This window comes from Opisthocomus hoazin, chromosome 7 (genome assembly GCF_030867145.1).
Source record: "Opisthocomus hoazin isolate bOpiHoa1 chromosome 7, bOpiHoa1.hap1, whole genome shotgun sequence".
NCBI lineage: Eukaryota > Metazoa > Chordata > Aves > Opisthocomiformes > Opisthocomidae > Opisthocomus > Opisthocomus hoazin.
In genome coordinates, this window is record NC_134420.1 from 35,418,924 (window position 1) to 35,446,484 (window position 27,561).

The 27,561-nt window shown below is 47.3% G+C and overlaps 2 protein-coding genes across 2 annotated transcripts in view; one reads left to right on the forward strand and one right to left on the reverse strand.

Annotated features, from left to right (window-relative positions):
* Positions 1 to 3,304, forward strand: part of CCDC177 (coiled-coil domain containing 177) — a 31,634-nt gene extending 28,330 nt beyond the window's left edge. The window contains exon 4 of the transcript XR_012764638.1: positions 3,115 to 3,304. The gene's annotated coding sequence lies outside the window, so the exon portion shown is untranslated. The remainder of the gene's footprint in view (positions 1 to 3,114) is intronic.
* PLEKHD1 (pleckstrin homology and coiled-coil domain containing D1) lies at positions 137 to 27,561 on the reverse strand. Its single transcript, XM_009931768.1, has 13 exons — positions 27,413 to 27,561; positions 19,369 to 19,462; positions 18,619 to 18,708; positions 18,031 to 18,107; positions 12,840 to 12,931; positions 9,966 to 10,018; positions 7,771 to 7,865; positions 6,740 to 6,833; positions 5,254 to 5,432; positions 4,364 to 4,496; positions 3,057 to 3,201; positions 907 to 1,056; positions 137 to 297 (listed from the first exon to the last, which is right to left on the reverse strand). Exons 1-13 carry the CDS (start codon positions 27,559 to 27,561, stop codon positions 137 to 139), a joined length of 1,512 nt encoding a protein of 503 aa, XP_009930070.1.

Here is a 27,561-nt window from a genome sequence, read left to right on the forward strand (position 1 = left end):
GGGAGTCGCCTACACACAACTTTCCCCCGCTTTCCCCACCAAAGGGCAAATCTCCCTTCTGACCCTAGCGCCTGATGGCATAACTTCTGTGGAGCTGAATGACAAGTTGAGATCAGAAGCCTCCTCCCAAGAAGAGTCACTTTTCATCCCCTGAAGCAGAGTCCTTTTGTGACCTCATGATTTGATAGAGCGTTTCCCTGAAGTGCTGGTCCTGGCTCAGTCTTTTGGCTGCTTCTTTCAGCTCCTCAATGTTTTCAGCTTCTGCGTGAGAGAAGATGAAGGACTGGGACTGCTTCACTGAAACGAGAGCAGCACAGAAAGGTCAGCACTCTCTGTCAGAGACACAAATTGAAGATAAAGCTTCACTAGAGCACACCAGCCATGTGATCAACACGACAGAGCCTGGCAAGGGATGAGCTAACCATTGCACTCTAACAGCTTCCCATTACCATTTTCAGAGGAAGAAAATGCTGACAGCATGGAAACACACTTTTTTACACTTGCCTCTGATTTAGGGTTCTACGTAGAACCTGACCTAACCTTGCAGGTAGCCACTCTGAGCACTGGATTGGATTAGACAATGTCCTGGTGTCCCCTCCAACCTAACTCAGCCTGTGATCAAGCATTCAGATGAAGACAGCTTTGAGCATGCTTTTTGAGGCGGGGGGGGGTGGGGGCTCAGGACCATCACATCAGCTACCTTTCAACACACATGATACAGGCAACCAGTACATAGACTCAGCGCCTGCTCTCTGGGTAAGGAAGCTTCAGGTTTCTCAGTAGCTCCATTCTGCTGCTAGGGAATGTGAAATATGAGCCAAATTTGCAGACCTTACTGCTCTGTCAGCCCCATTGGCACATATCTGCTCCTGTAAGATATAGAGGAGGAAGCTGCCTGATACCTACAGTCATTCCACGAAGCACTGGCTCTGCGGCGGTGGAAACGGCAGCTCTTTATGCGACGAGTGGCAGCCTTGTGGATGTACACAGAGTTCTTCATGATCACAGGCATCTTGGCCTCCAGCTCAGCATTGCGGATGCACTCTTCGAAGAACTCTGAGAAGACGACACCACTGTGAACCGTGACGGGAGAGACACTTCAAGCAATGAACCAGTCACAAGGGACTGCACTCGCTGATGGGCTGGAGCCAGGTAATGATGTTCAACACCTCCCTAGATCTTCATGAGCAATAATACATGAAGCTCCAGAGTATCATCAGAATGAACAAGTTCAAAGTGACAAAAGCCTCCAGTCCCCAACAAATGCATACTCGGATTATAGAAAGAACTGCAACCATCCATTCCCCATCAATCATTCCCACAACTGCTCATGATTCAACTGCCAAAAGCTCTGATATTATAATCAAACTTCTCGAATCTCTTGCAACAGTAGGGTTTGAAGCACTTTCTCTGAAGGACTTCTAAAACCATTCCGGTCTAACTGTGAAAGGGAGGTGTTGGCAACACTGGCATGGGCACACACACCCAGGCCACAGATGCTTCTTAATAGCATAGCAAATACTAGCACATATACGTATTACAGGCTCCATGCAAATCCCCATGTCCAAACTCTGACAACGTTATTCTGTCCTGATCTGCCACATAAGCTGCTTTTCCTGGCCCCTTTCCCCTCTTATGGTCTGACTGGCATATCTTGTGCCATTCCAGTCTTGCTGTTCTCCCGCCCACTGCTGGTCCCTTGCTGTGCAGAGGACTCACATGCCAATGCACCCCAACTCTTACATGAAAGGACAGGGCAGAGGCTGCAGGAATTGCTTGGAAGGACTGAGGCAATCTGTGCTGGGACTGGCGTTAAAGAAAACATTGCTGGTCCCTCACTTTCTCCAGTGTTTTGCTCATCAGTACATTTTTATGCTTTTGAAGAAAACATCCTCCAAAATATAAGATTGGAAATGAATGTCAGGAGATGTTCAGTGCCAGAAGTTGGTTACTTATGCCTTGTGCAGGTAGCTCAGCTCTAGCTGAATGCTGAGCTCAACACATCCATGTTAGCCCTGTGTTCTTACCATGGCTCTGAGCCAGTGGGGTGAAGTTCAGAATCATGCCCTTTTGTCTCAGTTTAGAAATCTGACATAGAAAATACTGAGTAATACTTATTTTATTAACATTTTAATATACACACATATTTATAACTAAATATATATATAAACTATTTATTTATACATATATTTGTAACAGTGGTCAGAATGCCATGGGACTTTTTGACTTTTCTGTATTTGCCCCATCCATCCACCTTTCATTGAAATGAAGCCTTAACTGTACAGATACAGCATCTTCATAACAGCTTCCCCCTGCACTACACTTGAGGATGGAAGATGGGCAAGACTTCACCCAGCTGAAGCTGCTAATGTCAATTCCCAAACCTGACTCAAGCCAGATGCTAGGGCAATGCTCCATCTTACAAAAAAAAAAAAAAAAAAAAAAGAAGGCAGGGGGAAGATGGGGAGCACAAAGAAACAGGGATCCCCACAGCTTTGTGGGGAACCTGAGTCGTACACCTTGCCCGTGGACTGCAGTCATCTCAGCACAGCAGTACTGGGCTGATGCAGCGATTCAGCTCTGAGTACAGATCAAAACTTCACCTGCTGAGTCGCCTACCAACATGTTGCTACAGTAACCATGGTCCTCCTTAAACTGCTGATGTTCTCTTAACCAAGGCTGAGAAAATAGTATCTTGAGGGGAGTTAGAGGAGTCTTTATAACTCAGAATTAGTTGGTCTTTACAGCTCTGCCACAGCTTCCCTGTTTGACACTTTGGAAAGCATTTGCTCATCTGTACCCCTAGGTTCTTTTGTTCCACCCAGCAGGGAAGGCTGGGATGATTTTTGCCCTCCTTTGAGGGCAAGACATCAAGGGCCTGCATAGCACGTTCTGGATCTTCAAACGGGAGGTGTGGTTGAGGTACAAGGAGTTGGGGGAGCACATTATGTGCAGCTTTGCTAATTTGGGGACTTCTTTCTGTGTCTGGGAAGATGGGTAGAAATATTTCCTCTCTCAGAGCTTGCTCAGCAATATAAGATGGGTGACTGACTTACTTTTCAAGTTACTGACATCTGCTTTCATCTTCTCCTCTTTCTCCTTGTTGCGATCCAGAGAATTTAAGCCTTGCTCCAAGCTCTGCAATGCTTCCTCAGCTTCTCCCAGTCTCTTCTCTAGATCCATGCGCACCTTCACCTCAGCCTGAGGAAGAGAATAAGCATTGCTGAAAAATAGCTTGTGTCTCCATAACTACCCTGCTAACTCACAAGCCACAAGCTCTGTGAGGGACCCGCGAAGCAACAACAGTAAGGAAAACCAATAGAAATACTGTAAGACAACATAAAATTTGTTCCTCGTCTTCAGACAGAATCTGAATTTGAAGTCTAGATTTTAGTAATTCTCCTTTACTCTGACTTTCATTTTCACAGTTTCTCTCATTGTATGAACCATGTGGAATCAGAGATAGTATTTCAACACATGAATTTGTGCTTATGCGAGTACTTGCAGCTGAGCAGGAACAGGAGGCCATCCCTCCAGCTGAGACGGACTTGAGATAAAAGCAGTCAATTCCCACAAAGTGGTGTACAGTACTTAGTTTCAGAAACAAAACACAAGAAAAGTTGGAAAGAACAGATAATATCAGTAGTAGCTTAGCAAATGGGCATAACTAATACAGCATAGGTCAACTTAGCTTTAATTTGGCCAAACAAAAGGTTACAGGATAAGAAAATCTTGGAGGTGCAGGAAAAGAAGAATTGGGGGGGTTTTGGGCGAAATATTTGTAGAAGGAGGTTACATGTCAAACAGCCAATAAGAAGCATAACCTTTACATTATTGAGATTAAAATAAAATAGCATACCTTGTCCAATTAACTTTGCATAGGTAAAGATATCCTCCACTACTGGAATAGCAAAGGAGGGCTGATGCCTTACCTGTATTCCTCTGCTTTTGAGCCCAAATTCATGCAGAGGTTCCTGAAGATTTACAGATCTTAAGATTGTTTCTCTGAGCACAAGCCAGAGGGGGAGATTTCTGCCCAGTTCTGCAATGTCCGTACTAGCATTTCCTTGAAATACCGTTTATTCTTGATTATGAATAGCTTCCTCTTTTACTTTTTTCCTCCCTTTGCCTTCCTGCCTCCATAATCAGACATCAGGATGAGAAAATAAATAATAAGATTACACAGATACAACATGGCAACCTCACATGTTACCATGATATGAAGTGTAGCAAATGAAGATTTGTGACCACAAAATGAAAACAAAATAAAACCAAGTCTCCCACTTGATGGGGAGGAACTGAAAGGGAAAATGAGAGAACTTTGGGTCCAAGGACAGCAGTATGTGACACATGCAACGGATACCTTGAGGTCTTTCTCTGTCTGCTGCTTCTCCGCGGTGAGCTCTGAGAGCGAGTTCTGCAGCGCTTGTGACTGGGAAGAGTAAAACTCCCGCTCCTCCTCCAGCGCTCGGGACCGCTCCTCATTCTCCTTCATCCTGGTGCATGGCACAGCAAAGCAAGATGACCATTCCCACCACAGCACAAGCCACAGAAATGAAGGGGCTCAGCATCGTGGTGGGGCATCCTTAACCACCTGGCTGCCCTGAGCAAAGAGGCACTAACAGGACCGCTGTCTGTGCTGCACTTCAATAACGAAGGCATTGCAGGAGAAAGCCAGGTAGATACTTCTTGAACGGGACATTCTCAACCCCCAGAAGAGGTCCAGGAGCACCAAATACTTCTTATGGACAAGTCCATGGATACCAAATGGATTCACGTGCTTCAGCCCTGATGTGAAAGAAGCAGGCCCAAGTGGCAGCAAGGAGCTCAGCTGCCCTGCCTCGCTGTGCACATCCTCTCTGAAGCATTCATAACCTGAACTCCTGCCATGGGAACCAGACAAGCTTCCAGACCTGTCTTGTGCTGGCAACCAAAAAGCAAGTCAGCAGATAGCCACGTCATTTGACACCACTAAGCCTGAGCCGGGCAGAAGTGTCCTCTCCCCTTTACCACACCCAACAATGGAAATGACAAAGGATCTTGCCTCTTGCCAGATCTCAGAATAAACAGAGAAACAGTTCTGAAGAGATCCTGATTTTAAGCCTGGAAACATTTAGCCGTACCTTTTCTGATTGCCTCCCACCTGTGAGGGGGAAAACTGCCTCTTTTCCCACCACCCTCTTCACACTGGGAGGCATCTTGTCCCACATCCCTGTCTCTGGTACCACTGTAAGAGTCCTTGCCCCAATTCACCTCTTCTCTGCCACGAGCTTCTCCTCCAGAAGCTGCTGCATCTTCTCTTCAATCTGTCGCAGGCTGCAGTGCAGTTCCCAGATGGGGCTTTGCTCCTTGCTGGGGCTGGATGGAGGTTGGAGCTGGCTCTCATTTTCTTCCAGCATCTCCAGCATTTGCTGTTTTTCCAGAGAGAGCTCCTTGAAGAAGTGCAGAGACTGTGAGTATCAGCCAAGTCTAACATTTTCTGCTCCTGTTCCTGCGTGGCTCCTCCCTACTGAGTCCCTGCCTCATTCAGTTAAAAACAGCAGCTCTTGAGGAGCAAGCCTCCACCATAGCCTTTGCTATGCAAGGGGGCGAGAGCTAGAGGCTCCTTTGACATGATATGCCAGCAAGGACCCAGCTCAGGGATTGGAGCCTGGTGCTTCCCTAGTGCATAACTAATGCGTGCAGCTTCCCTGCCTTCCATCCTCTTTCCTTCAGGTGTCTCCTCACCTTGCTCCTCAGTGGGAACTAGAGGCATCCATTCTGTGGTACTTCTAACTGCGGGGCAATTAGACATATCACGCAGTTTTCTTGTGAATCGTTCAGCCCATTGTGCAACTAGGGCATGAATGGTCCTTCCCTAGCTTTCCAGTTCTTTTTTCATACCCATAACTGTGGGCAAGGAGAACAGTTCAAAGGAACATCAGCAACAGATTTTTGGAAAAACTTGCAGGATCTGACAGAAACATGAAGGATGACATTGAGGCTTCAGCAGGCCAGCTGTGTGGAAATTACACAAATGATATATGTTTAGAAAAGCCACCTTCCACCAATCCACCAGAGTGATACCAAGTATGGAAAGGGTTTCTTTTCCTTCAACACTCTGTTTCCTAAATTCTTACGTGGCATATGATTCTGTGGGAACCACACTACCTTCTGTGAACCAGGAATGCCTCTCTGCTGCTGTAATTTCCACCAGGGCTTAGGGAGTTGCAGTTCAAAAAAAAAAAAAACCAACTCAGAAATCTCTCACAGAATTACAGCCAAGTTGGCTGGAAGGGACCTCTGGTAGGCTGTAGTCCAGCCTCCTTTCCAGAGCAGGTGTGTCAACACAGCGAGATATGGTCAGCAGTGCCTTTCTACTGTCGAGTTGTAAAACCCCTCCAGGATGGAGATTCTTCAAGCTCTTGCAGTTCTTGCTGGGTCAGCCCTACCTATCTGGTGAAAAATCTCTCCCCAGCGTTCACAGCCTGAGCTTCCCAAACTGCACCTTATGGTTATCACCCTGGCACTGCTGAGAAAAGCTCAGTTCTGCTGGGCTCCATGTTACTTTAGTCCTTTTCTGAAGGGGATTTTTGCCTTCATATCAGCTATGGAATGAACATTTATCCGCATGGGTCTTAACTCCAGCTCTAGCAGATGGTAGATTCATTGCACGGGACAGCATTGCTTTCAGCCCTGGTCACTTCTCCTGGATCATTCCCAAAACGCTGTCACTCACTGGGGAGAAGTGGTCACTCACCTCTAGGGTTTTCTGTAAGGACTGTGTCAGGCTTCGCAACTCTTTCTTTTCTTCCTCCACTCCTTTAAGGGAGCGGGCCGTGAGCTCTAGCTCCCTAAAGAAGCAGAAAGGGTGACAGCTGTTGCAGGGGAACGCTAGCCCTGCAGACCGCGCTCAGACTGCGCAGGCTGTGGATCTCTTAGTGCAGGACCTGCAAGCAGTGGCTGGTACAGGCAGCCCTGGGGAGTCAGGATTATGCCAGCAAGCATCACATCTTGAACACGCTATGGGCTTCCAGGAACTTCACTGTGCCCCTGACTATCAAATCAAAACCAGCTGTTGGCATGCTGCTCTAGCAAGGGCAGGGCCACAGCTGCAGCTGGAAGAGCTCAGACAGGGCGGTCATATCTAAGGGGATGTAGGTCTATCAAAAGAAAAATGTTTGCAAAACCACAATGGCTTTTCTGAGATGTTATTTAGGGAGGGAAAAGGAAAACAAAGAGCACAATGGAAAAACATGCCCTTTCAACACTCTGGGCAAAGCACTTGGATCCTTCCCTTTCTAAGTACATTTGCTGTTCATATTTTTCACAGTGTTTTAAAATAAAACAACAAAATTATTCTTGGTGAGGCAACTTCAACATCCACCCAGTGTCATTCAGCTGATGGTGGAAAACAAAATTCGTCTGTCTGGAGCTCACATGGCTGGTCGGTCAGTCAGTCAGACAAGCTGCCTCTCTGAAATATTCTAGCACCTGTCCCCAACTAGTCTGGGGTTTGCTCATGTCCCAGCCCTTTGCAAATGAGGTTGCTGGAGTCCTGAATGCAAAACGAAACTAAGCTGTATTCTGTTGGTCACAGAAGTGACAGCAAATGCAGATAAACAGATCTCAACCATTCCTGTTTTAGTCAATACAGCATTTATCTCCTTCCTACATGCACAACATAGGTGGATTTTATAAACTGTTTTGATTCACCACCACCACAGTAGCACTTCTGCCTAGCGTGGGAGTTCGTGTCCTTCTCCTGCCCTACGCAGTTTGCTGCCTCACCGTCTGATCTGTTCCTGCTCCAGCCGCAGCTCCCGTACCACCTCTTCAAACCGGTGCTTCTCTGCTTCCAGGACCTGGTTCAGACGCTCGAGTTCCTGGACCAAAAGAGAAGACAGGAATGCACTCTGCTGGCACACATACAGTTAGGAAAGGCTTCCCCGCTAACAATACCTGGGACTTTTAACCTGAGCTATGTAGAGCCACGGGGTGGCCAATTCCAACACACTTTTGTCCAGGGGTAATTAGAAGGGATTGAAGGTTGGCTGAGGATTTCCAGGCACCCAGAAGTCCCAGCCAGGTTACCAGGCACCTGGAAATCTCTGCACAGATCAGCTCTGCTGCACATACACAGAAGGTCCAAAGCTCCCTGGGAAAGCCGGACTCAACATGCACATACCATTTCCAGGCACCCACATGTGCGGATACAGAAAGCCCGGGCAGGAACGCAACAGCCCCAGCACTGCTGCTCCTGAAGTGTGATATTTCTACTGCCTCGGCCTTGCTTCCCGTCCCCGTCGGGACAGGAAAACACGAACTGCACAGTTACAGCTCTGCACCATTTAATCAGCCTGTCACTATCTTTGTGCTAACAAAACCATGCTTAAAGAGCACTGAAAAACACAGGCTGTCCTCCAGCAGTGAAACAGTGTCTTCCCCTCATCTACAGGAAGCAGTTGCACCAAGAACTGCTGCAGATGGAGGGGGACAGGGACAAAGTACAGCAAGGGTCCCGCTCCTGATCAGGTCCCTTGCAGCCTTAGCTGCTAGGCAGAACTCCTGCTGCAGGCCCCGGGCAGCTCACAAAACAGCCCTGACACCAGATAAATTTATAATAAGACTCTTGCTCCATGGAGCAGATCCATGGTTCAAGCTGCTATCCGAACATATTGCTCTGAAGCCTTCAGGCTCGCAGAAGTCCGATCACTGCGGCTCGGTGAGCTATAGATTCATTCCTTCATCGGTACCATATGCCTTCAAAACTAACCTGGCCCCATCTGCTCTTTGTGGGCAATGGAGATACCGTGTATGGCTTTGTAAGAGCAGAGATTTGTCCCCGGGTCTTTCGACAAGGGCATTTCCCTCCCTATGGCTGTGGGTTGCGCAGCAGGCTACCCCACCAGAAAGGGCTGTCTCCCTGCAAAGGCGGAGTTAACTCAGCCCTAAAGGAGTGTCCAAGCCACCTTTGGACTTCATCTCTGCAGACATGTACACAGGAAAAACAGAGGTCTGCGAAGCCTAGGTCAGCATTGTCATGTTTTGCTGAAGAGGGGCGACAGTCATTTTGGATTCACAGGAGAAGAGAGCCTGCGGCAGTTTGCAAGATTACAATGTGGTGGGCTACATCCATGCGGGCTTTCCAACCATGCAACACATTTGCAAAGCCATCTTGCAATATCTTTATGATGGTGCTATGAAAACCTGTAAAGATTTGGTGTAAACATGAGAGTGTGCTACTTTTATTATATTAAGCAAATATAAGTTAGGAATAGTTTTGAAGACAATAATAAACTTGACAAACTAAGGTACAATAGTCACATCTAAGGGAGCACTTTCTGGAGTTTTCCATAGTGCAGTGTTCATCGTTCTCCCCATCTCTGGTGTGTCCAATGAACAACCCACACTGCTTTTTGCCACTCCTTGTTTCTCACAACTGTATCTTTACACTAGAACAATGTCAGGTCTGTTTATTTGCTTTCTAAGTGTGGAGACGGACAAGTTGATTACAGAATCACAGAATCACAGAATAGTAGGGGTTGGAAGGGACCTCTGTGGGTCATCTAGTCCAAACCCCCTGCCGAAGCAGGGTCACCTACAGTAGGCTGCACAGGATCTTGTCCAGGCGGGTCTTGAATATCTCCAGAGAAGGAGACTCATCTGCCAAATAACAAGTGTATAATTCATCCCAGTGAATATGAATTTAATCTGACCCTCCTCCTGGGCCCTCCTGGAGACATAATCACAAGCACAGTGCATGGAAAGCATCTGGGAAGGGGAGCAGGGCTACAACTCCAGAGCCCATCCCACAGTGCAGCTCTTATTCCTCTCTTCATTCACAGACCTGGAGGTTGGCTGGAGACTCTTTTGGCTCCGCAGCCTCCCTCCCTGAACCCTGACATGCCTTCAAACCAACGACTCCCAACCTCCCAAGTCCTACCACATGGAAGTTGAAGGAAATTGTCTTGTGATAAACTCACCTCTTTTTGCTCCCTCTGCAGACACAGCTCTTCTGTTTCTTCCATTAGCTTGTCTGCAAACACACACAAAGGCCAAATGCAGAGAAAAGCAATTTATATCTTGGGCCTATTTATGAGCATGAAACACTGACTGTTTGAAGACTGTAAATGCAGTGTTTCCCTGTTGCTCTGTGGAGGAAGGCTCCACAGACTGAGATAACGCTAATGGGATGTTCTGCAATTTTCTTCCTGTCAAATAACTTCATAAACCAAACAACCATGTTGCTGTGTACTGCTTTCTAAGGTTTCCTCTCAATGTCCTTAAGGAGCATTAACAAACTAACCTTCAGAATCCTCTAGCTGAGTCAGGAAAGTATCCTTATCTCTGCTTCACACATGAGGAAGCAAAGGCGCACAAAGTCTAGGTGGGTACCCAGGGTCGCACGCACATAACAGCAGTCTGTTCTCCTCCTCCTAGCACATCACCCTCTCCTGCAGCCCCCTGGGCATCACCACCAGCTCCCTGTTGGCACCTTGGGATGTCCCAGCCAAGCCCAGAAATCAATCCCCTAACTTAGCCGCAAAACTTTTAGCTGTTAAGAATAGCTCCCCTCAGCATCAGTTGCTCTTGTGTACCGCGAAGGACACATGCCCACCAGAGGCTCTGCTCTGATCCTTACAGCGTGACCTGATGCGCCTACAACGCTGTGCGACGCTAACCTCAAACAGAGGCTCTGCCTGAGGCAGCTCCTAGTCCTGCTTACAGGAGACTAGGCAGAAGCACATCCCTCGCAGCTGAGCTTGGGGTTTAGCTCTCAGCTCTGCCACCCGGCTGCCGCCTGAGCAGGGACAAGATTCACTGTAGCACTTTATGATTAAGTCTTCCCCGTATCAGGCGAGGAGCATGCTACCGGTTTCCTTTGTACTGGGGACCTGAAGAGATTACTACTGCTGGCAGGATTACTACTGCTAGGAGGAATGCAGACCTCTGCCTCCTGCCCACAGCAGGGCTCCTGGGGCCAGCACAGTACTGTTGCGTTACTAAAGCTCTGCTAACCACCACTGCTGCCTTTCCTTCCCACTCGCGCCCTCTTCCTCCTTGCCAGGACCCAGCACCGTTGCACTGTAATTACACAGAGGCGATCCCACCTTCCCTCTTCTGCCCCTCCTGGGGGGGGCCAAGCCCAGGGCTCGATGGGCTTCTGCGAAGTCCCTTGCCTGAGAGAGAAACCTGGATCCCAGCCGGGTGGGAGGCAGGTGGAAGATAACTCCGGGGGGATTCTGGGACTTCCCCAGAGCAATGTTTGCTTCCTCCAGAGAGCCTTGCCCTGCTGCCAGGAGCAGTGCCTGACCTCAGAGCTTAACTACAGGATGGACACAGATCATTGAAGGTAAGGCTAACGAGGAAGAAGCCTCAGCAATTGTATAGGAACAAATAGACAATTGCTGTCAAAAGAAAATAACGAACCGTGACAATTGACCAGGTCTGAATGTTCTTGTCATGGACCAAAGAACCCAGTGAAATATATGTTTTATATTCCAAATATCTCCTGTTTGCCACAGAACACGTATTCCTCTGTTCCTCCATCACTTTGTCTTTTTATCATACTGTGGCCCTCTTTAGTCTCTTAGGCTCTTTAGTCTGCTCTGGTGGTTGCAAAATAACATTTTGACACAACTTTCCTGTTTCTAATTTTCCTGCTTTCTCTCCAGGTCCTCCTCTCAGCACTCCCTGTTCTCCCCTTGCCAGGTGTGGAACTACTCCTCCGTGCCTGCCTCACATGCGAGCCCATCCATCAGCTCACATGTGTGAATGCCACTTAGATGGGAAGAATGAACATGCCTTGATACTTTAATTATGATCACTGTTACATGTGAGACCATATACTGAGATTACCCCTGGTCAACATGGATGCAGAAATGCAAAAGGCTCTTCAGGATTCCTCCAGTGGTTTTATGATTAGAAGGAGATACTATGAGCTCTGCTCAAGGCATCACCAACCTGAAGCACTCAAAGTTGCTGCTAGCTTGTTTAAAGCAGATGACTGTCCAGACAAGTCACTGGGCTCACACATGTGACCAGCAGCCCCCAGGTCAGAAGGGCTCTTACACCTTTGGCAATGCTCTAACTTAGGAGGCATCTGGGCTAAAAAGGCTACTCTCCCTTGGCTCTTGCTACAGGCAACGTGGGCAAGAGGCAGGTGGACCTCCCAGGGCAGTCACCCAAGGTGCTGCCATCCAGAGGCTGGCTTCTGAGTAGAGGATTGGACTAGATAACCTCCAGAAGTCTCTTCCAACCAAAATTAGTATATGTTCATCTGGAGCAACTACTCTGACATGGAAAGAACAATAACAAATTAGCCACTACCATTAGACACCTCAAACAAGCCCATGTAAATGCTCCCACTTCCAATACGAACAGTGTGAGCAAATGCAGACAAAGACCAAGTAGAATAAGACCAAAAAATACAGCTAGGGGAGGGTAACTCATGCATGAAAAGCTGTGATCACCCTCAGAAATAACAGTCCTGTGTGATCCAGAGGGACAAAGGTATTGGCTACTTGCCTGGGGAGCAGCTGAAATCAGCACATTCAAACTTCTCAGGGGCAGTAAACATTTGTACAGTCCAGCTATCCGGAGCTGCAGCACTGCAACATGCTGGCCAAAGCACGTTTCCTTTCATGGTCCACACAGATGTCCAGATCCTTCCTTAACATTTTCGTATTTTGATGCCCTTCAAAACCTGAATTGCAGCTGCTGATCACTCAAAGGCTTTGGTCCAGTAAAAGTCAATGGTAAAAACCTGTAGCTGCTTGGATTGACCACACTGACAACTCTAGAAATGCAAAAAGGCTCTTTTGGGTTTACGGCTTTTGGAAGTAAGCATTTCCTACCTAAATACTCCTGTTTCTCCTTGGCCAGCTGCAGTCCTTGGGCTTCCAGGCTCTCAATCATGGCTTCTCCCAGCTGGGCATTCTTCCAGGTCCTAGGCAGAGCAGACACAAAGCAGACAGTGTAAAAGAGGTAAGGGTCCCACAGAGCGAGGCAGGGGACTCAGCCTAGTAATCTACCAAGAAATTCAAACACAAAGACTCTCATAAGCTGGAACAGTGAATCTCTAAATTTTTCTCCACAAATTCCGTGACATTCAGGTTGGTTTTGGTTTTGTTTCGTGTTTTGTTTTTAATACAGGAGCTGTACATCAACACAGCACAGCTGTTCAAATGTTTTTCCAGTGTTTTGGAGATTTCTATGCTAAGCTTAGTCTTCAGGGCTCTTCAGACCAACCTGGCATGTGCACAGCCTCCAACTGCAACAGGATGTACCTGGAACCCATTAAATGGACCCCAACAGACTTTAGAACCAGATTTTAGCTTTTGACTCAACTAACTTCCCATCTGCCAGTGACATTGTCTTCTGCAGCCTTTCCAATATTTTGGTGCTATAGCCACTCCTCCCCTTCAAACATTAACTGTTTATTGACTCCTTCCCGCAGCCTTCTCTCTTCAGCCTTTCTGGTATCCATCATCCATTCATTCTGGAACCAATCCATCCCTCCTCTGCTAAACCTGTAAGTCACTAGGATTTGGTGCCTGGCCCTACACTGTGAGTTACGTGCCTCTCTCTGTAAAAACCAATGAAGAACCAGAGATAAAAGCCAGACGAGATGCTGGCAAGTAGGGAGAGTTAAAGGAAGCAGGCATATTCAAAGAGTACCTTGTGTTATTGTAGGACCATTGGCCAAAGGATCTCAAGGTCTCTTGAACATATTATGAAACTATGCTGCAAAAAAGTCCTGTGGGGCAGACGCCCATTAGCGACTGAGTTGACGAACAGGGCAGGCTTTAACACAGATATTAAATACCAAGGACATACAAATCAAAAACAGAGCCAGAAATGGAGTTTGCTGCTCACTTCTATTCATGTTCCATTAGAAAAAAAAGTATCTACACACATAAAATGCATACATAAAATTAATCCAAATCTATTTATATAGATGCATGTACAGGAACAGCAATTGCTGCCCAGAAATTCTGCGATGTTTGTTAAATCCTAAGGAAGCTTATTAATATTAAATACCTGTAAGTCTTCCTGTATCAGGCCTCTTTGTAAGCCATTTGAAATTGTAGCTTTTCGGAAACAGTAAGTTGGCAACCGCTTACAAAACATTTTCAAGGCAACCTGTACTTCATCTCTTACAAAAGCCAGACAAATGTGTTAAACACACATCACCCCAGGGACCAGGCAGCTCACAGCTCCAGCAGCCCAAGCACTGTCTGGTGCGCTTTGCAGACAGCTGGGTTTCTTTGCACCTAACGAGCATCTAGGATATTTCTAAAGTGCAGAGGAAATTAGAATGCTAATTAAAAAGGTGATGTTTTGCCCACAGGTAGACATCTTCATCTTGAGTGAGAACATGCAGGTGTGAATGTGTTTTTCTGCTAGCGTGCTCTGAGACAGGGTGAATCTGATTCCAGAGAAACCAACAGCAAACAGCTCAAGAGGGGCAGAGTTTATCATATTATTACCTGGAGGGTTTCAAATTGGCTGTACCCTTTAAGCGGTCTGTTTATTAGATTCACTTTTTCAGTGCTCCCTCCCTTTACCAGCCTTACAAGATGTTCCCTTGTGTGTAACTCAAGGGTTATTACACCCACTACTGTATAACTTAGAAGATGCACCCATACCACCATGTAGCATTTAAGCTTTTATTCCTTTTATATGCTGGAGCCCATGCTGGTGTGTAACTGCACCTGCAGGGAGGTACAGGCTCCCACTGCAGCTGCGGGGTGAGCAAGTGTTTTCCTTTTAGTCTTCTTACCAAGTCAGTTTTCAACAGAAAAAGCCCCATTGCCTAAAGTGCTGGAAAGCACAGTGTCAGGAAGGGTCTTGAGACACATAGAAAGTGCTCTTATAATATATTTCTGCAAAAAACCCCAAAAGCTTTATAGTATCTCCACTTACTATACAGGTCAAATATCATCTATTCCAGTCCTTTTGCAGCACTGGGAACATCACTCTGGCTTTGCCTGCATTCTACCTTTCTTGGGAGCATCCACAACCAATTTTTGGAGACACTTAGCACTTCATGATCCACAGGACGTATGTGCTGTATTATCTAGTTCTCTCTAGGCAACAGCCCAGGATGGATAGTCATCTACATCTATGGGGATGAGGAGAGAGGGGACACAAAGGTATGGGCACCCAGGGAGACAGGCTATATGAAGGTAGGGCTGCCTAAGTAGGGGGTGTGAGGGTCAAGAAAGGAAGGAGTATAATTTCACCAAGGACCTAAAGGAGTAGAGAATTGGGTTTTGTACAGCAGCAGCCACAAATATCTTCCAGAAAACAAGAGAGAACCAGGACAACCCAATTTTTTCTCCTTCCCCAAATGCCGGGTCTGGGTATTTTTATGCCAGTCACAAGATGGCCCCAGGGGAGTGCCATGGGTACACACACGGTATGGCAACTGTTCGCATATTTCTCAGAACAAGCACTCAGCCTTATTCTCAGCTGGGCTCAGCCATGTGCTAGTTCATGACTTTCTCCTGATAAAAAGAGTTGGTGATGTGGGGTTTTTTCCCCCCCATTGCCCACCACCTCTGCTTTTAACCAGTGCAGGGAATGCCACTGTGGACATAGAGAGCATACATGTGCCCCTCTTCACCCCCTAGCACGAGCAAAAGCCTCTCTGGGTGGGAAGAGAGCCTGGCCAGCTGGGAGTCAGGGCTTCCTGCATTTCTGAGCAGCTTTCAGGATCTGGCAGGTGTAGTAATTCCGAGCCACAACACATTAGAAGGGTGGAGAGACCATCAGCTCCCCTCTGCGTTGAATAAGTGGCTTCGCTATTAAACCAGGAGGCTTGGAAAGGAGTGAAGGATGAGCAGCCCGTGATGGTGCAGGCAACAAGCAGTTGTGCAGGCATGCAAACACCACCCAGCCCCAGATGTAAAGAGGCAGCAGACAAAACTGGATCAAAGGAGAGAGGACAGAGGATGATTCCCGTGTTGGGTTCATTTTTTCCTCTTTCCCCTATTTAATCAAACTTCAGTCTATGAAGTTGGGGGTTTTTGAGGGTTGTGGGGTTTTGCTTTGGTTGGTTCTAAGTAATGAGGGAGACTGTAGGATGATCACAATAAACTAAGTGCTGCAGTGCCATCAGCAGTACGATCTCTGTCTAGGAACAACAGGGCACTAAAACTGGTTGCCTATAAGATTTCAGCTGTGCCCTTTCAGCTTTCCCATTCATCGCAGTTCAATTTACTGGCCCATGCTGTGCCTTCTGGCTGCTGCTTAGCTCCCAGTCGGGCCCTGCTAACATAAATCACGTTATCTTTGCTTTTCCTCATGTGCAGGCTATCATTAGCACTAATGAGGCCGGCACTGGAGCTGCATCGCTCTCCTTCTCTGACGCAGGAACAGAAGCAGAGAGGGGAGGGAAGGGGGTGTCTCAGGCAGATTTTCAGCTGGGTGCAGGTAGTCTGCTGGATGATAGCAGCCACCTCTCTAGCTCCTGTTTTAAACACTAGTGCTGGAATATTGGAGCAAGGACTAGAGAAAAGGCTGGCTCTGTGAAATAAGCAGCCGCACAGGGCTTGCTTGCGAGAACACCTCCTGAGCTGTGCAGCCATGCTCCTTTCCTCCCATACGCACTTGAAAAATTAATTTGGTCCCCAAATTATTGCCTATGGCAATAGTTAAGTCTAACATAGCTGAAGGCAATTGCAGACATGTTCTATCAAAGGAAAACCTCTGAACTACTCAAGGGCTGAATCTGGGTCCCTCCTCCTCTACAGTGGCCAAGCCTGCTCATGCTGGGTGGGTGACAGACCTATGTCCTGGGTCTTGTGCCCCACAGGACGGATGCTCCCATGAAGCTTTAATGGACAGCTTTGCGTTGCTGTTCGTACAGCACCATGGAGGTAACTGAGCTTGCTCCAGCACCAAAGCCAGGCTCACTGCAGCAGGGCAGAACTTGGCTTGGGCTGATCCACCATAACACTGCGTTTCCCATTAGTTACAAACAAATATTTGCAGACTGGTAGTGTTGGAATTAACTGACATACTGCCTTTACACCGTGCACACATGCATGCACATACTGGTTTTACAAGTTAAACTTGCCTGAAAGCGCAGCTTTTGTCTCTATAGTCACAAGAGACCACATACATGCATTGTAACACAGCCAGGAAGGGCAAAGTGCTCATTGCTTTAAGCCTCATAGATGAATAGTAGGCTCTGCTCTACAGCTCTAGAAATTTCTACCTGGCTTGGGTAAGTCAAATCCCTGTTTAAATGTTACCTCTTCCTACATCTGGTGAAATTTAGGAAGATCCTGCTCTGGTTTTGCAGGACAGCTGCTCATTTTACTGTCAGGCTCCTGGGTGCCAATGGATTGCAGAGCTGGTGGCCAACAAAGTACAAATCTCTCTGGCATTCTCAGCAGACTATAAACTCAGTATGGTACACATTCAGCAACCAAACCCTCTCATCCCTCTGGGTGGGCTGGAATCGCTTCGCTAAAACCTCCTCCCCTGGGATTTAGCCTGTCTCCTCATTTCAGAATTAAAATGTGTCTCAAGAGGCGAAATCCTGCTGCTAATGTGTGGCCTGGATCCGGGCTGAAGGGTTGCACAACCCATGGCCACACAGTTCCCTCAGGGCTGTTACCGACATCTTGGCATGACCGGTGCTGCTCAGGAGAGCTGGGACAGGCTGGGGAGGTCCCTGCTCACCAGGGGGGTGCAGAGCCACATGGGCAGCAGCTCACTAGCATTGTGCCTTGGCTCTTCTGCCCTTACCTCACCCCAAATTCATACATATGCAGTGCAGGGAGGTTTTCTGCAGATGACAGCCTGGGGTTGTTAGCTGAGCCTTGCTGGATACCACACTGCACACCAAGGCGGGAAGCTGTCTGTCAGCTTTCTCATTTAGGCAAAGGATGGGTCCAGGAGGCAAGTTAAGGTCTTACTAGTCATGGAGAGCTTCTCTGCCTCCCCATAGTCCTGCTAGTCTAGTCTAGGCTTTCCCATCTTTACACATCTACAGAGCAGATCAAAGAGAAGAAAGAAGAGAAAGCAGCTTACACTTTTCCAGACTCCTGTAGCATCTCCAGCCACTGAGCCTGCTCAAACTCTGATTCGGCTGCTAGAACAATGTTACCCTAGAAGAGGGGAGGGGAAAAAATCCCAGATTAGAGAGGCTGGTGCCTTACGTGCCTCTGCGCACGTACTGGGCACAGCTAGCACAGCTGTGGCAGCGGGAGAGCCTGCTGCGGGCTTTCACCTCCATGGGAGGCATCACATGAGAGCAAATAAGACCCAGGCCTGCCACACATTCTTGCTTGGAAAGAGATGCACACAGCAAGCAGTCATGGTACGAATGAAATTATAGGGCAACATGAGCTGTAGGGCTCCTGCATATATGTCCACTGGTCTGCTAGTGCCATACGACCTGCCATCAGAAAGAGCAGGTTTCCTTGTTCGTTGTAAAAGCAGGAGCAGCAGCAAAGTCTTCAGGGGACTTGGGATGCTAAGCCACCTCCTCTCTCAGGATAGTCTGCCCAGAGAGGGTAGGCATAACTTGGCGGGGTGGGAAAGACTACCAATCCAGCTCTGCTCATCAGCAGGTAATGCTTTTTTTTTTTTTTTGTGAGAAGAAAAGAGTCTACTTACATGGAAGTCTTCATGCGAGATCTTTATGGCATAAGGCATGCTGGGCTCTTCTTTAGGCTCTACGATACAGCCTCCCAGGGGTATGACACCCTGGGGATGAACCAGAATGCTCCAATCAATCAGCAAAATCAAGTATAAGTATTAACTAACCAGGAGCTGAACTTCCACCCTTGGTCACCTGTGGGCCCCTGCCCTGCCTTTGCTGTCCCAGGAGGGGCAATACATGCAGTTCCTGAAAAGCAGAGGGACTCCCACCGCCATGTGCTTCATCAACCTCCAGTGACTACAGAGGATAAAAGCAGATTCAGAGCACAGAGTCCACCATGACAGCTCGAGATGTCAGGACCATGGATGCTGCTTGTCAGGGCTGAGGGCACATGGGTTAGCAGGGGCTGGCTGCAACCACTTACAAGCGGGAGTACAGGTTAGGAACAAGCAGCAACCAAAGCTGTTAGCCCCGCCAATGGCTTTTCCAACAGTATTCTCATAGCCACAAGATTAGTTGCTTAGGAGATCATGCAAACTGAGGAACACATCTATTATCAGGTAAAAAAATATCAAAATCACGAGTCTGGTGAATCATAAAGGAGCCTGAAGAGGTAATGGCAAGATTGTTGCTTTTTTGAGGCTTCCCTGGATCTATGAAGATTGTGACTTAACTCTTTTTCACTTGCTGGGCCCATGGAGAGGAAACAAAAAGAAAAAAGCTAGAAACAGAAAAACTCCCTCTCCCATGCAAACCCTGCTCACCTTCGGGTGGATATTGAAGTATTTATTGCTTTCAAAGCTTTTCTTCTCACTCTCAGCATAGTAGAGGAGGAAACTTTCCTTAATGATGAAGAACCTTTAAGACAGAGAAAGGAAATAAATTCTGCTAGGACAGAGGTCATGGTTCACAGCACAAGAAAGTCTCTACCTAACTAAAGCTGCTTGCTGAGCAGAAGAGTTTGCTATTCCCATCCAAGCCTCAGGTGAGGTGCCTCACTCCTGCTCACAGTACTTAGCATGAAGTGCCAAGGTCAGGCGCTTTGTGCCTGCAATTTAGAGCAGCGAGCATGCTCCAGTGTCGAAGGCAAACCGCAGCATCGTTTACTCACAGGGGAATGCGACGGCGGTCTGCATCCAAGACGGGAGCACAGCCAAAGTCTTTTGGCATCTTGACCCTTGTGTGCTCTACGTAGCCTGTGTGTTGGGTTCAACCTGTTGGAATGCAGCTGCTCGTTTTTTTTCAAGGGTGTCTCTCACATGGGCTGAGAGCAACTAAAAGCTTATTTTTGCAATCTACCCCTTGCCACCCTCTTTCCGCCCGTCTCGGCGCAAGCCAGAAGGGAAGTGTTCCCACCGTAACAGTGAGTCATACAGCAGGGAGAATCACACGCTAGCATCACCAAGCAGCTCTCGAGGCAAAAGATTGGCCATGAGAGCACGCAGGAGCAGAAATAAATTTTAGAGATATTTTTAAGCAGAGCTCCTGGCAAAGTCTCTTGCCATTGACCTTTGAAATACAAAGGAAATTGATTTTTTTTTTCTCATATGCCTCACATTAAAGTGTGCCTTGTTCTGCTCAGTTAGCCTTAGGTATGCTCTGATGAACACTGTATAGTAGCCACAAAACATCACAGCTTCTGTAGACCAAGCCTCTAATTTACTGGAGCATGTCCGCAAAATTGGATTAAAGGCGTGCCACTTTTAGCTTATTAGGATGTTCAAAGTGCCCCTGGGAGAGTCCCTCTTCTCTTTGAAAATTGAGGTTGCATTCACCCTGCAGGCAGTGGTACAGGGGAGAGATATCTGACTTAGCTTAAATTTGGTCTAAATCTCTGCAGTACTCAAAAACCCTCAAGAGCAGCTGAAAAAATTTGGACTAGTTTAGAAGGGAGCTTTCAAAAGAGTAAATGACAGAAAAAATGTATTGCACTGCTCTGTACATATTTTCTGATATGAGAAGAGGAGGATTTGGAAAGAAAGTGAAAGGCAATAAGCTGAAAATTAATAAAGAATGCCTTTTTACACTGCACAAAACACTGCTGTGTAAATTACTTTCACGTGGTCCTGAGGACAAGAGCTCATGAGGAATCTGGAAAGGATAAGGCATTGTGAATAATGAGAACAACCCCAGGAAACCCTCCTGCTTCTGGGCAGAAAGCCTCCACTGAGAGGGATCATGAAGAGACTTCTCCAGGCAGCGCTCTCCAGTTGTGCAGCCCAGGGATTCCTGCTCCTTCCTCTGAAGCCAGCACTAGAGATGAGCTACGGGCTCTGATCCACAAGAGCAATTCAAATACCTCCATGTGTCCATGCCACCCTAGTCCTCTCCTAAAGCAGAGGGCCTGTTAGATGGAACCAAGTGCTGCCACCAGAGCAGACAAGCACAGCAGTTTGGTACCAGTCTAGTTCCTAAAGCTAAAGAAAGAAGTCAAAGCTGGTAGAGATTTATCATTCTATTATTAATAATAATTTTTATCATTATTATACTCAGGGAAAAACTCTAGCACTTCCACCAGCTCCTATCTCTTGAAGTTCTGTCGTGGCTCTGGCAACACAGACGAAATTGCCACCTGCCGTGGAAACACAAGCCATGGGCTCAGAGAGACTGAAAGACACAGGACAAAGCTAAACTTCTGAATGCCTCCAGCAAACTTGAGGTCTGGACTGACTGTGCACCCGCTCCAAAATATTTCAAGGTGACAGTCACTGAAATCTGCATATTTACATTTAGAAATCTTCAGAATGTACCAGCAACAATTCATGCACCCCAAATTTTTTCTTCTCTTTGCCCACTCATCTGTTCATGTTGATATCAGAGGTGGGGAAAAGAAGCCAGCTTGCTGCCTCAGCAGGACACTGCCTTCTCACTTCATACTCTGGAAACACCATGGTTGATTGCCTAACCTCACCTCTTGTTCCTGACCACTGCCTGGCAAAAACTCTCCAAGCTGAACAGCATGACTCAGTGCAAAAGCCACTCTTCTGCACTGAGCTCATTTTGTTAATAGAGCACCGAAAAGGTGCTCATTCACAGCTCAGCCTGTCCAGCAAGTTACCTGAGCAGAAGCAATTACTATTCACCTTCCACTCAGGGGACCATCTCCCTTCCAGCCCCAGCTCATGTCCCAGTGCACTTGCCAGAGGAATTGCATCTAACATCCCCTTAGCTGGGAACACGACGCGTGACCTCAGCTCTGGTAGCTGTCCACGCTCTCTATATGATTGTAAGAGGTGCCTAAGGTGGACACGGAGATGGACAGTCCATGGGGTACAAAACTTGCTTTCCCTGTGATGGGAACCTCTGTCCTAAATCTCTTGCTGGTATCACAGATTTGGGACCAGAATGGTTTCATCGTGACGGTAGGCAGGGACGGGAAGGAGCATTCCAGAGAAGGTGAGCGACTGAACTGCCCACACAACTTTGAGACATCGGCCCATTTAGCAGATGTGTTAGGCACATCTCTGTAGCAATCCGCTCTGTCTAGACTGATAGAGTGGATTCATCAAGGTCTCACTTCTGTATGAAACAAGGATTGATATTTTCTGATATATTCGCATTAATGGCAAAGGCAGCCATGACCCATGCAGCAGGCTCAGAGCTGACCCTGGCCAAGGCAGATATCAGAGACTCCACAGAGCAGACCAAGCTTGTTCCTGGTTCCTCCAGTCCACATCATTTCCTTGAACAGCAGCCTTCTGCTTTCCCATTTTATTTCTTCTCCCACCTCTCATCATTAACTCTATAAGAAAGTTTTCTTACGAGTAGCTGCATCTTCACTTTCTGTCTCTAATGCTTGGTTCAATGAGGACTTGGTTTTTTTAGAGGGACATGTTACCTCATCTTCACAATAAATAGAGAAATAACGTAAGAACAATCCTGCCTGGCCAATGGCCTGTGCTTGATCCAGTGGGTCAGAGTGAACCAGATACTGTGGGCACAAACACAAAACTAAGGAATGAACACCAACACACCACATGAAATGGCAAAGTCTATTCATTGCTTTCAACAGTCTTTTCAGTCTGAACAACTCCGAGAAATGTTTGCAAGACAGGTAAAGATACTGATCTTTAACTACGTGTGATTTTTTAAACTAAACTTTAACCCCCAGTTAAAGCCAGACTTTAGTCTGTTACATACTTTTTGACTGCTCAGTGCTCCTGATAATCCCCATATTCTAGATTGTGCTCCAGTGGAAACCAAAACAAGAACAAAGCATAGCACAGATCTCAGAAATGATGCGCGTCTGGCAGATTAATGAACTTGTAGATCCCTGACCTCACAGATGTGGAGAGAATCTGTGGGGATTTGGAATAAAAATGCACATAATAAGAGTTTAAAAAATAACAACAGCAAAACCCCACAGCAAATAAAGAAGGAAAACCATTGAAAATCTGGTTAGCTGACAGACACAATGTATTTATGCTCATCGTATTGCCTCATCTATCCTTACCTGGAAGGCAACATCTAAGCAACCAAGATCACCACTTTGACTTTCAGGACAAAGTCTCCATACAGCAATACAAAGATAATTGATGCAGCACGATGGAAAGAGGGATGAAGTAAAGGAGTAGAGGAGAAAGAACAAGACTCCAGAGCAAGTTGAAGACTGAAGCAGCAGCCACATGAGCAGGAGCAGAAAGGGCAAAGATGGCCAAGGGAGAATGGGGAGAGACACCCAGTTAGGGCTAGAGACACTGAACACACATCTGAATTAGGCACAGGTGTGCCAGCAGAAGAAAATGGACAGCTGAAAAGGCAGAGGAAGATTTTGAAGAAAAACAAAAAACCAAAAGAGAAGAGATTGAAAAACAGAGCAGCAGCATTCAAAAAGCCTGGCAAGCAGCAGCGAAGGCAAGAGGCGAAGACCCGGTGCAACCATGCACAATCCATGCGCAGCACAAGTAATACAAGAGCTCCTTTGGGTCGCTCAACCCTGTCGCTAGATCCTGCACTACAAAACCACTGAAACTGCCATGTAATTAAGCTGGAATAGTGGAGGAACACTAACAATCTGAGTGACTTGGATGTAAAGCCAGAGAGGTGATCTGCCAGGATTAGACAGAACAGCTCTATACAGGACAAGTAGAGATACCTGATCTCTGGGGATAAAGTGCTTTCTTTGTGTCACATAGGGCAAATGAGATTAATTAACTAATGTTTGTAAAAGTTTTTGAAGTGACAATGGCCCACTTTAAGTATTTACATTATAAAACTGCAGCAGTCTCCCTGGTCCTTCCTTCCAATGGTGGTTTTCTGGGCACCTGTCCTGGAGCACCAGCAGCGAATCCCAGTTACTAGATCAGCCCAGTTCTCTCTCCTTGGGGACAGCTCTGGAAAAGGACAAGCAAATGATCTGTATCACCATGTCAGCTCGGAGACCACAGTACCTGTCCCTCACCCTTCCTCTTCCAACAGCTCCAGGCTCTCCTGCTTGCCTCCAGCCCTGGTGCCCAGCAGCTGGAGCAGTGCCCAGCCGGGCAGGGAGTAGGAATAGGCGGATGCCCCCCGACAGCATCCAGCCAAGTGGGACGTTTTCAAGGACGAGAGGGAGGCGCATGGTCTGCTCAACTCCCAGCCCCATTGCCTCAGCAGCTCCTGTTGCCCTGGGCCGCATGCTGGCACGCACGCACGCTGCTCAGTGGCATCAACTGTGCTGCATGTTTTCTAGGTTTTTAGAGCAGAGAACAGCCCTAAACAATTATGCTGTCCATCTGCCCTGTGACCGCATCCAGAGACTGTTGGTAGCCACTCTGCTGGAAGTCAAGGTTACACGCATGCTTAGCAGTGCCACAGCCAGGACTGGTCCAAGAGAAGACAAAATCTCTCCTAGCTGTACTGTGCCTCCCTCCTTCAGCAGGCTGGCATCTCTAATGGATTTACTCTGATGTATAAGCATATTGTATGTTTTGCTCTCTACTCTCTTCAATTCCTCATGTTTCACCTCGCTTTCTGACTCTGGCTGGCTGTTGATGCCCTCCCAGAACTGTCCTGCCTAGCCCCGAGGTCTCACACCTGAAAGGTGCCGTTGTGTTAGAGCCTGACATTTCCATGTGGGGCCAGGATTGTTCAGAGCAGAGGATTTGTCACTTCCTACCTGCAAAGCTGCAGCGTCCCGTTCATACCACATCCAGGGCTGGTACATACCCCGTGTGTTTCATTCCAGGCTCTGTGCCAGGCCGATAGTGTTACTAGTACAGCTTTTGCAGCAGAGAAGAGGCTGAACTGCTTGTGGTTAATTGGAGGGAAGAGTGGGGTGCAGCTTGGTGGGAAGAGGAGGACCAGAAGTTAAGGACAGAGAGTATGGCTTGCCAAAGCCACTCCAGCTTTGACTAACCCAAGTTTAGACTGTACCGGTCAAAAGCACCGGTAAGCTCAGAAGATGGTTGCGTCTTTCTTGGAAGGCTATTACTTTACAAGGACAAGGAATAGCACTCTTGTCCAGTGCAAAATTACTTCACAGCAAAGGTACTACCTGTAAATACCTAGTAAATAAAAAGTAATAATCCAAAGTTTCAGGACAAAATCTACATTGCTCAGAGATCAGATCCTCAACTGTATCTAGTAATAGTCATTTTTTCCTCTTAATTTAACTGCAGTGGGTAATGTCTCTTCTCCTTTTCATAAAATAATTCACTTGACCAGCTATGTCTTGCTGGGCATGGGGGTAGGTGGGGGGAAGGGAGGAATTGCTCCTTATCCTCCCATAATGACTGGCTTACAAGAACGTGGAAGATTTTTTACTTTAAAGCAAATCTCTCCTGTGATAAAAAAAAAACTCATCGCTCCTCCTGTTCCAGTCTTTTTAGTCCAGAAGCCCATTCCTTCCCAACCCTAGAGACCCCCTGTGTTGGTCTCCCGCTGACCTGTCTCTGTTCCCCCAGGACCCTGAGGTGCCATGCTCACAGCTAACCTTCCACTTCATCGCTGCCCGATGGCCACCTCCCCATCTCTTCCCACCTGCTGTCACTAAAATATTTACCACTTGCTGAAGATGAGGGTGACTTCTAGGAATAGAACAGCACTAAATAAGTAATGACAGAGAGAGCAGAGACGGGCCATTTGCCTGCAAGAAATTTTGATTAGGAAGAAGAAAGCCTTTTAAGAATCTCCTCCACAGCAATTTACCTTCCCTTCTGTTATTCTATCCACTTCTTTTCCACAGCACAATCACATTAGTTTCCAGACATAATTCATTTAAATATCAATGTTTGGGAGCTGAGTAGGGAGCATCAGCAAAAATTGTCTCCTGGGTGAAAAAAAGGTCATTGTGTGGGGCAGGGGCCAGGAGTGAGAGTACAGAATAAAGCCTGCACTCAGGTCAAAGACAGCTACCAACACAAAACTGCTTCCCAAGCAACATTCAACTATTTTTCAGGCCACACCATCTTCACAGGTTTAGACTGGACAGCACTGTGGTTACCACACAGAGCAAAACTGGGAAAGCTGTGTTTAGAAATGGATTTCATGTGTTGTGTCTATGCTGCAGACTGCAGTAAAAAGGTACCCACAAAAGGGAACTACCAGAGGCAGCCAACAGGCATTGCTCCAGGGCAGGTTAATTTATTCTTCTGAAAAGGTTTGAAACACAGTATGGTACAAAGACTACAAATCCACCTCTCGGCTCCAGAGGTAGCCCAGGCTTCCTCTGCTGCCTGTTGTTAGTGACTCAGTTGTGCCTTTCCCCAGTCAAAACGAGAGGGTGGCAAGACAACATCATTACTTTGCTTTTATGGCAGACTTTTTCATCTGCAGGTACCAAAGTACTAAAGGTGGGTAAGTACTACTCTCCTTCTTTAATAAACCATGACAACAAATCCTGGGTCGCAAAACATCTCTCTGGCAGTGGTAGGGTGAAAATGCAAGTTTCTCAGCTGCTGCTCTTCTAACCGAATCATTTGCCAATGACATCTATCAGCAGTGATATTAATCTGCCACCCAGGAATGCTGGAAGGCTTAATCCGTTGGATCATGTACCCCCAGTGAGCAATGAGAAGGAGCTGTACCACGTTTCTGTGCAAGTACCCATCCACGAACAGTCGAGTCTCATCTTTTGACAACCAGCGGAAAACCCTCCCGTGAGATTCAGCGATTCACTTAAAGAAGCCACGCCAACCTGAAACCTCAAACCGACCCATCCCTTCAGCGTTACAGAACATAACTTCCGTCCTTGGTGAAAGGTTATAGCAAATGCTCTCCAGCGCCCTGGCTGCTGATGCGCAGCACACAGCGGCTCACAACTCCCTAGCACCAGACAGGAGAGCTTTCAGAGCCACCTTCGCCCCAGGAGAGAGAGTCTGCATTTGCTGTTCCCAGCATGTTGTCCCCGCCCCACAGCACAGCAGCACTGACGCTGGTCCACAAACCCCTGCGGACGGTACGCACGCACACGCGGGCCCACGCACACTGTCAGTTCGACCTAGTCATCTCGCACCCAAAGGACTCAAAGAGATTTAACAAGAGCTAATGAAAAGATCAAGCAGTTTGGGGGCAAAATCTATGAGCTGACTCTTCCCCTTTCATGAAACGATCACAGGATGATTATCCAGAGGAGATAGCTAGTTCCCATTCCCATTCCCACCCTGCAGTGCACGTAGCACAGGGTCTGAGCCGGCAGAGAAGAAAGCACAATGCGGTGCCATGTGTGTAAAGCAGACCGAGAGCAGCAGGGAAGCTGTACCCAAAGTTCCACCCCTAGTCTCTACTTGGCTAGCTGCACTCAAGGACCCAAGCGCTCAGGCTGCAACTTACCCCAGCACCCTCAGGCTTTGTATTTCCCCTGAGCATCCCTCTGCAACGGCACCTTACCTCCTGGACCATTTGGCCGACTGCTTCCCGAAGGGTCTTTTCCAGAGCACACCGTACAGCTGCACTTTGGTGCTGATGTCCAGAGCATCTGAATCTGCCTGCTCCATGGATGGAGAAGGGGACACGGAGCTGGATTTGGAAGCAAACAT

What these genes read in the sequence shown, in the direction of transcription:
- PLEKHD1 (XM_009931768.1), bottom strand. Translation starts at nt 27,561, where the DNA reads ATGTTTGCTTCCAAATCCAGCTCCGTGTCCCCTTCTCCATCCATGGAG. An exon ending in GGAGAAACAGGAGTATTTAG is followed by an intron (nt 10,019 to 12,839) that starts GTAGGAAATGCT and finishes GTGTGTTTGCAG; the next exon opens with ACAAGCTAATGGAAGAAACA. An exon ending in AGATGTCAGTAACTTGAAAA is followed by an intron (nt 1,057 to 3,056) that starts GTAAGTCAGTCA and finishes TCGTCTTCTCAG; the next exon opens with AGTTCTTCGAAGAGTGCATC.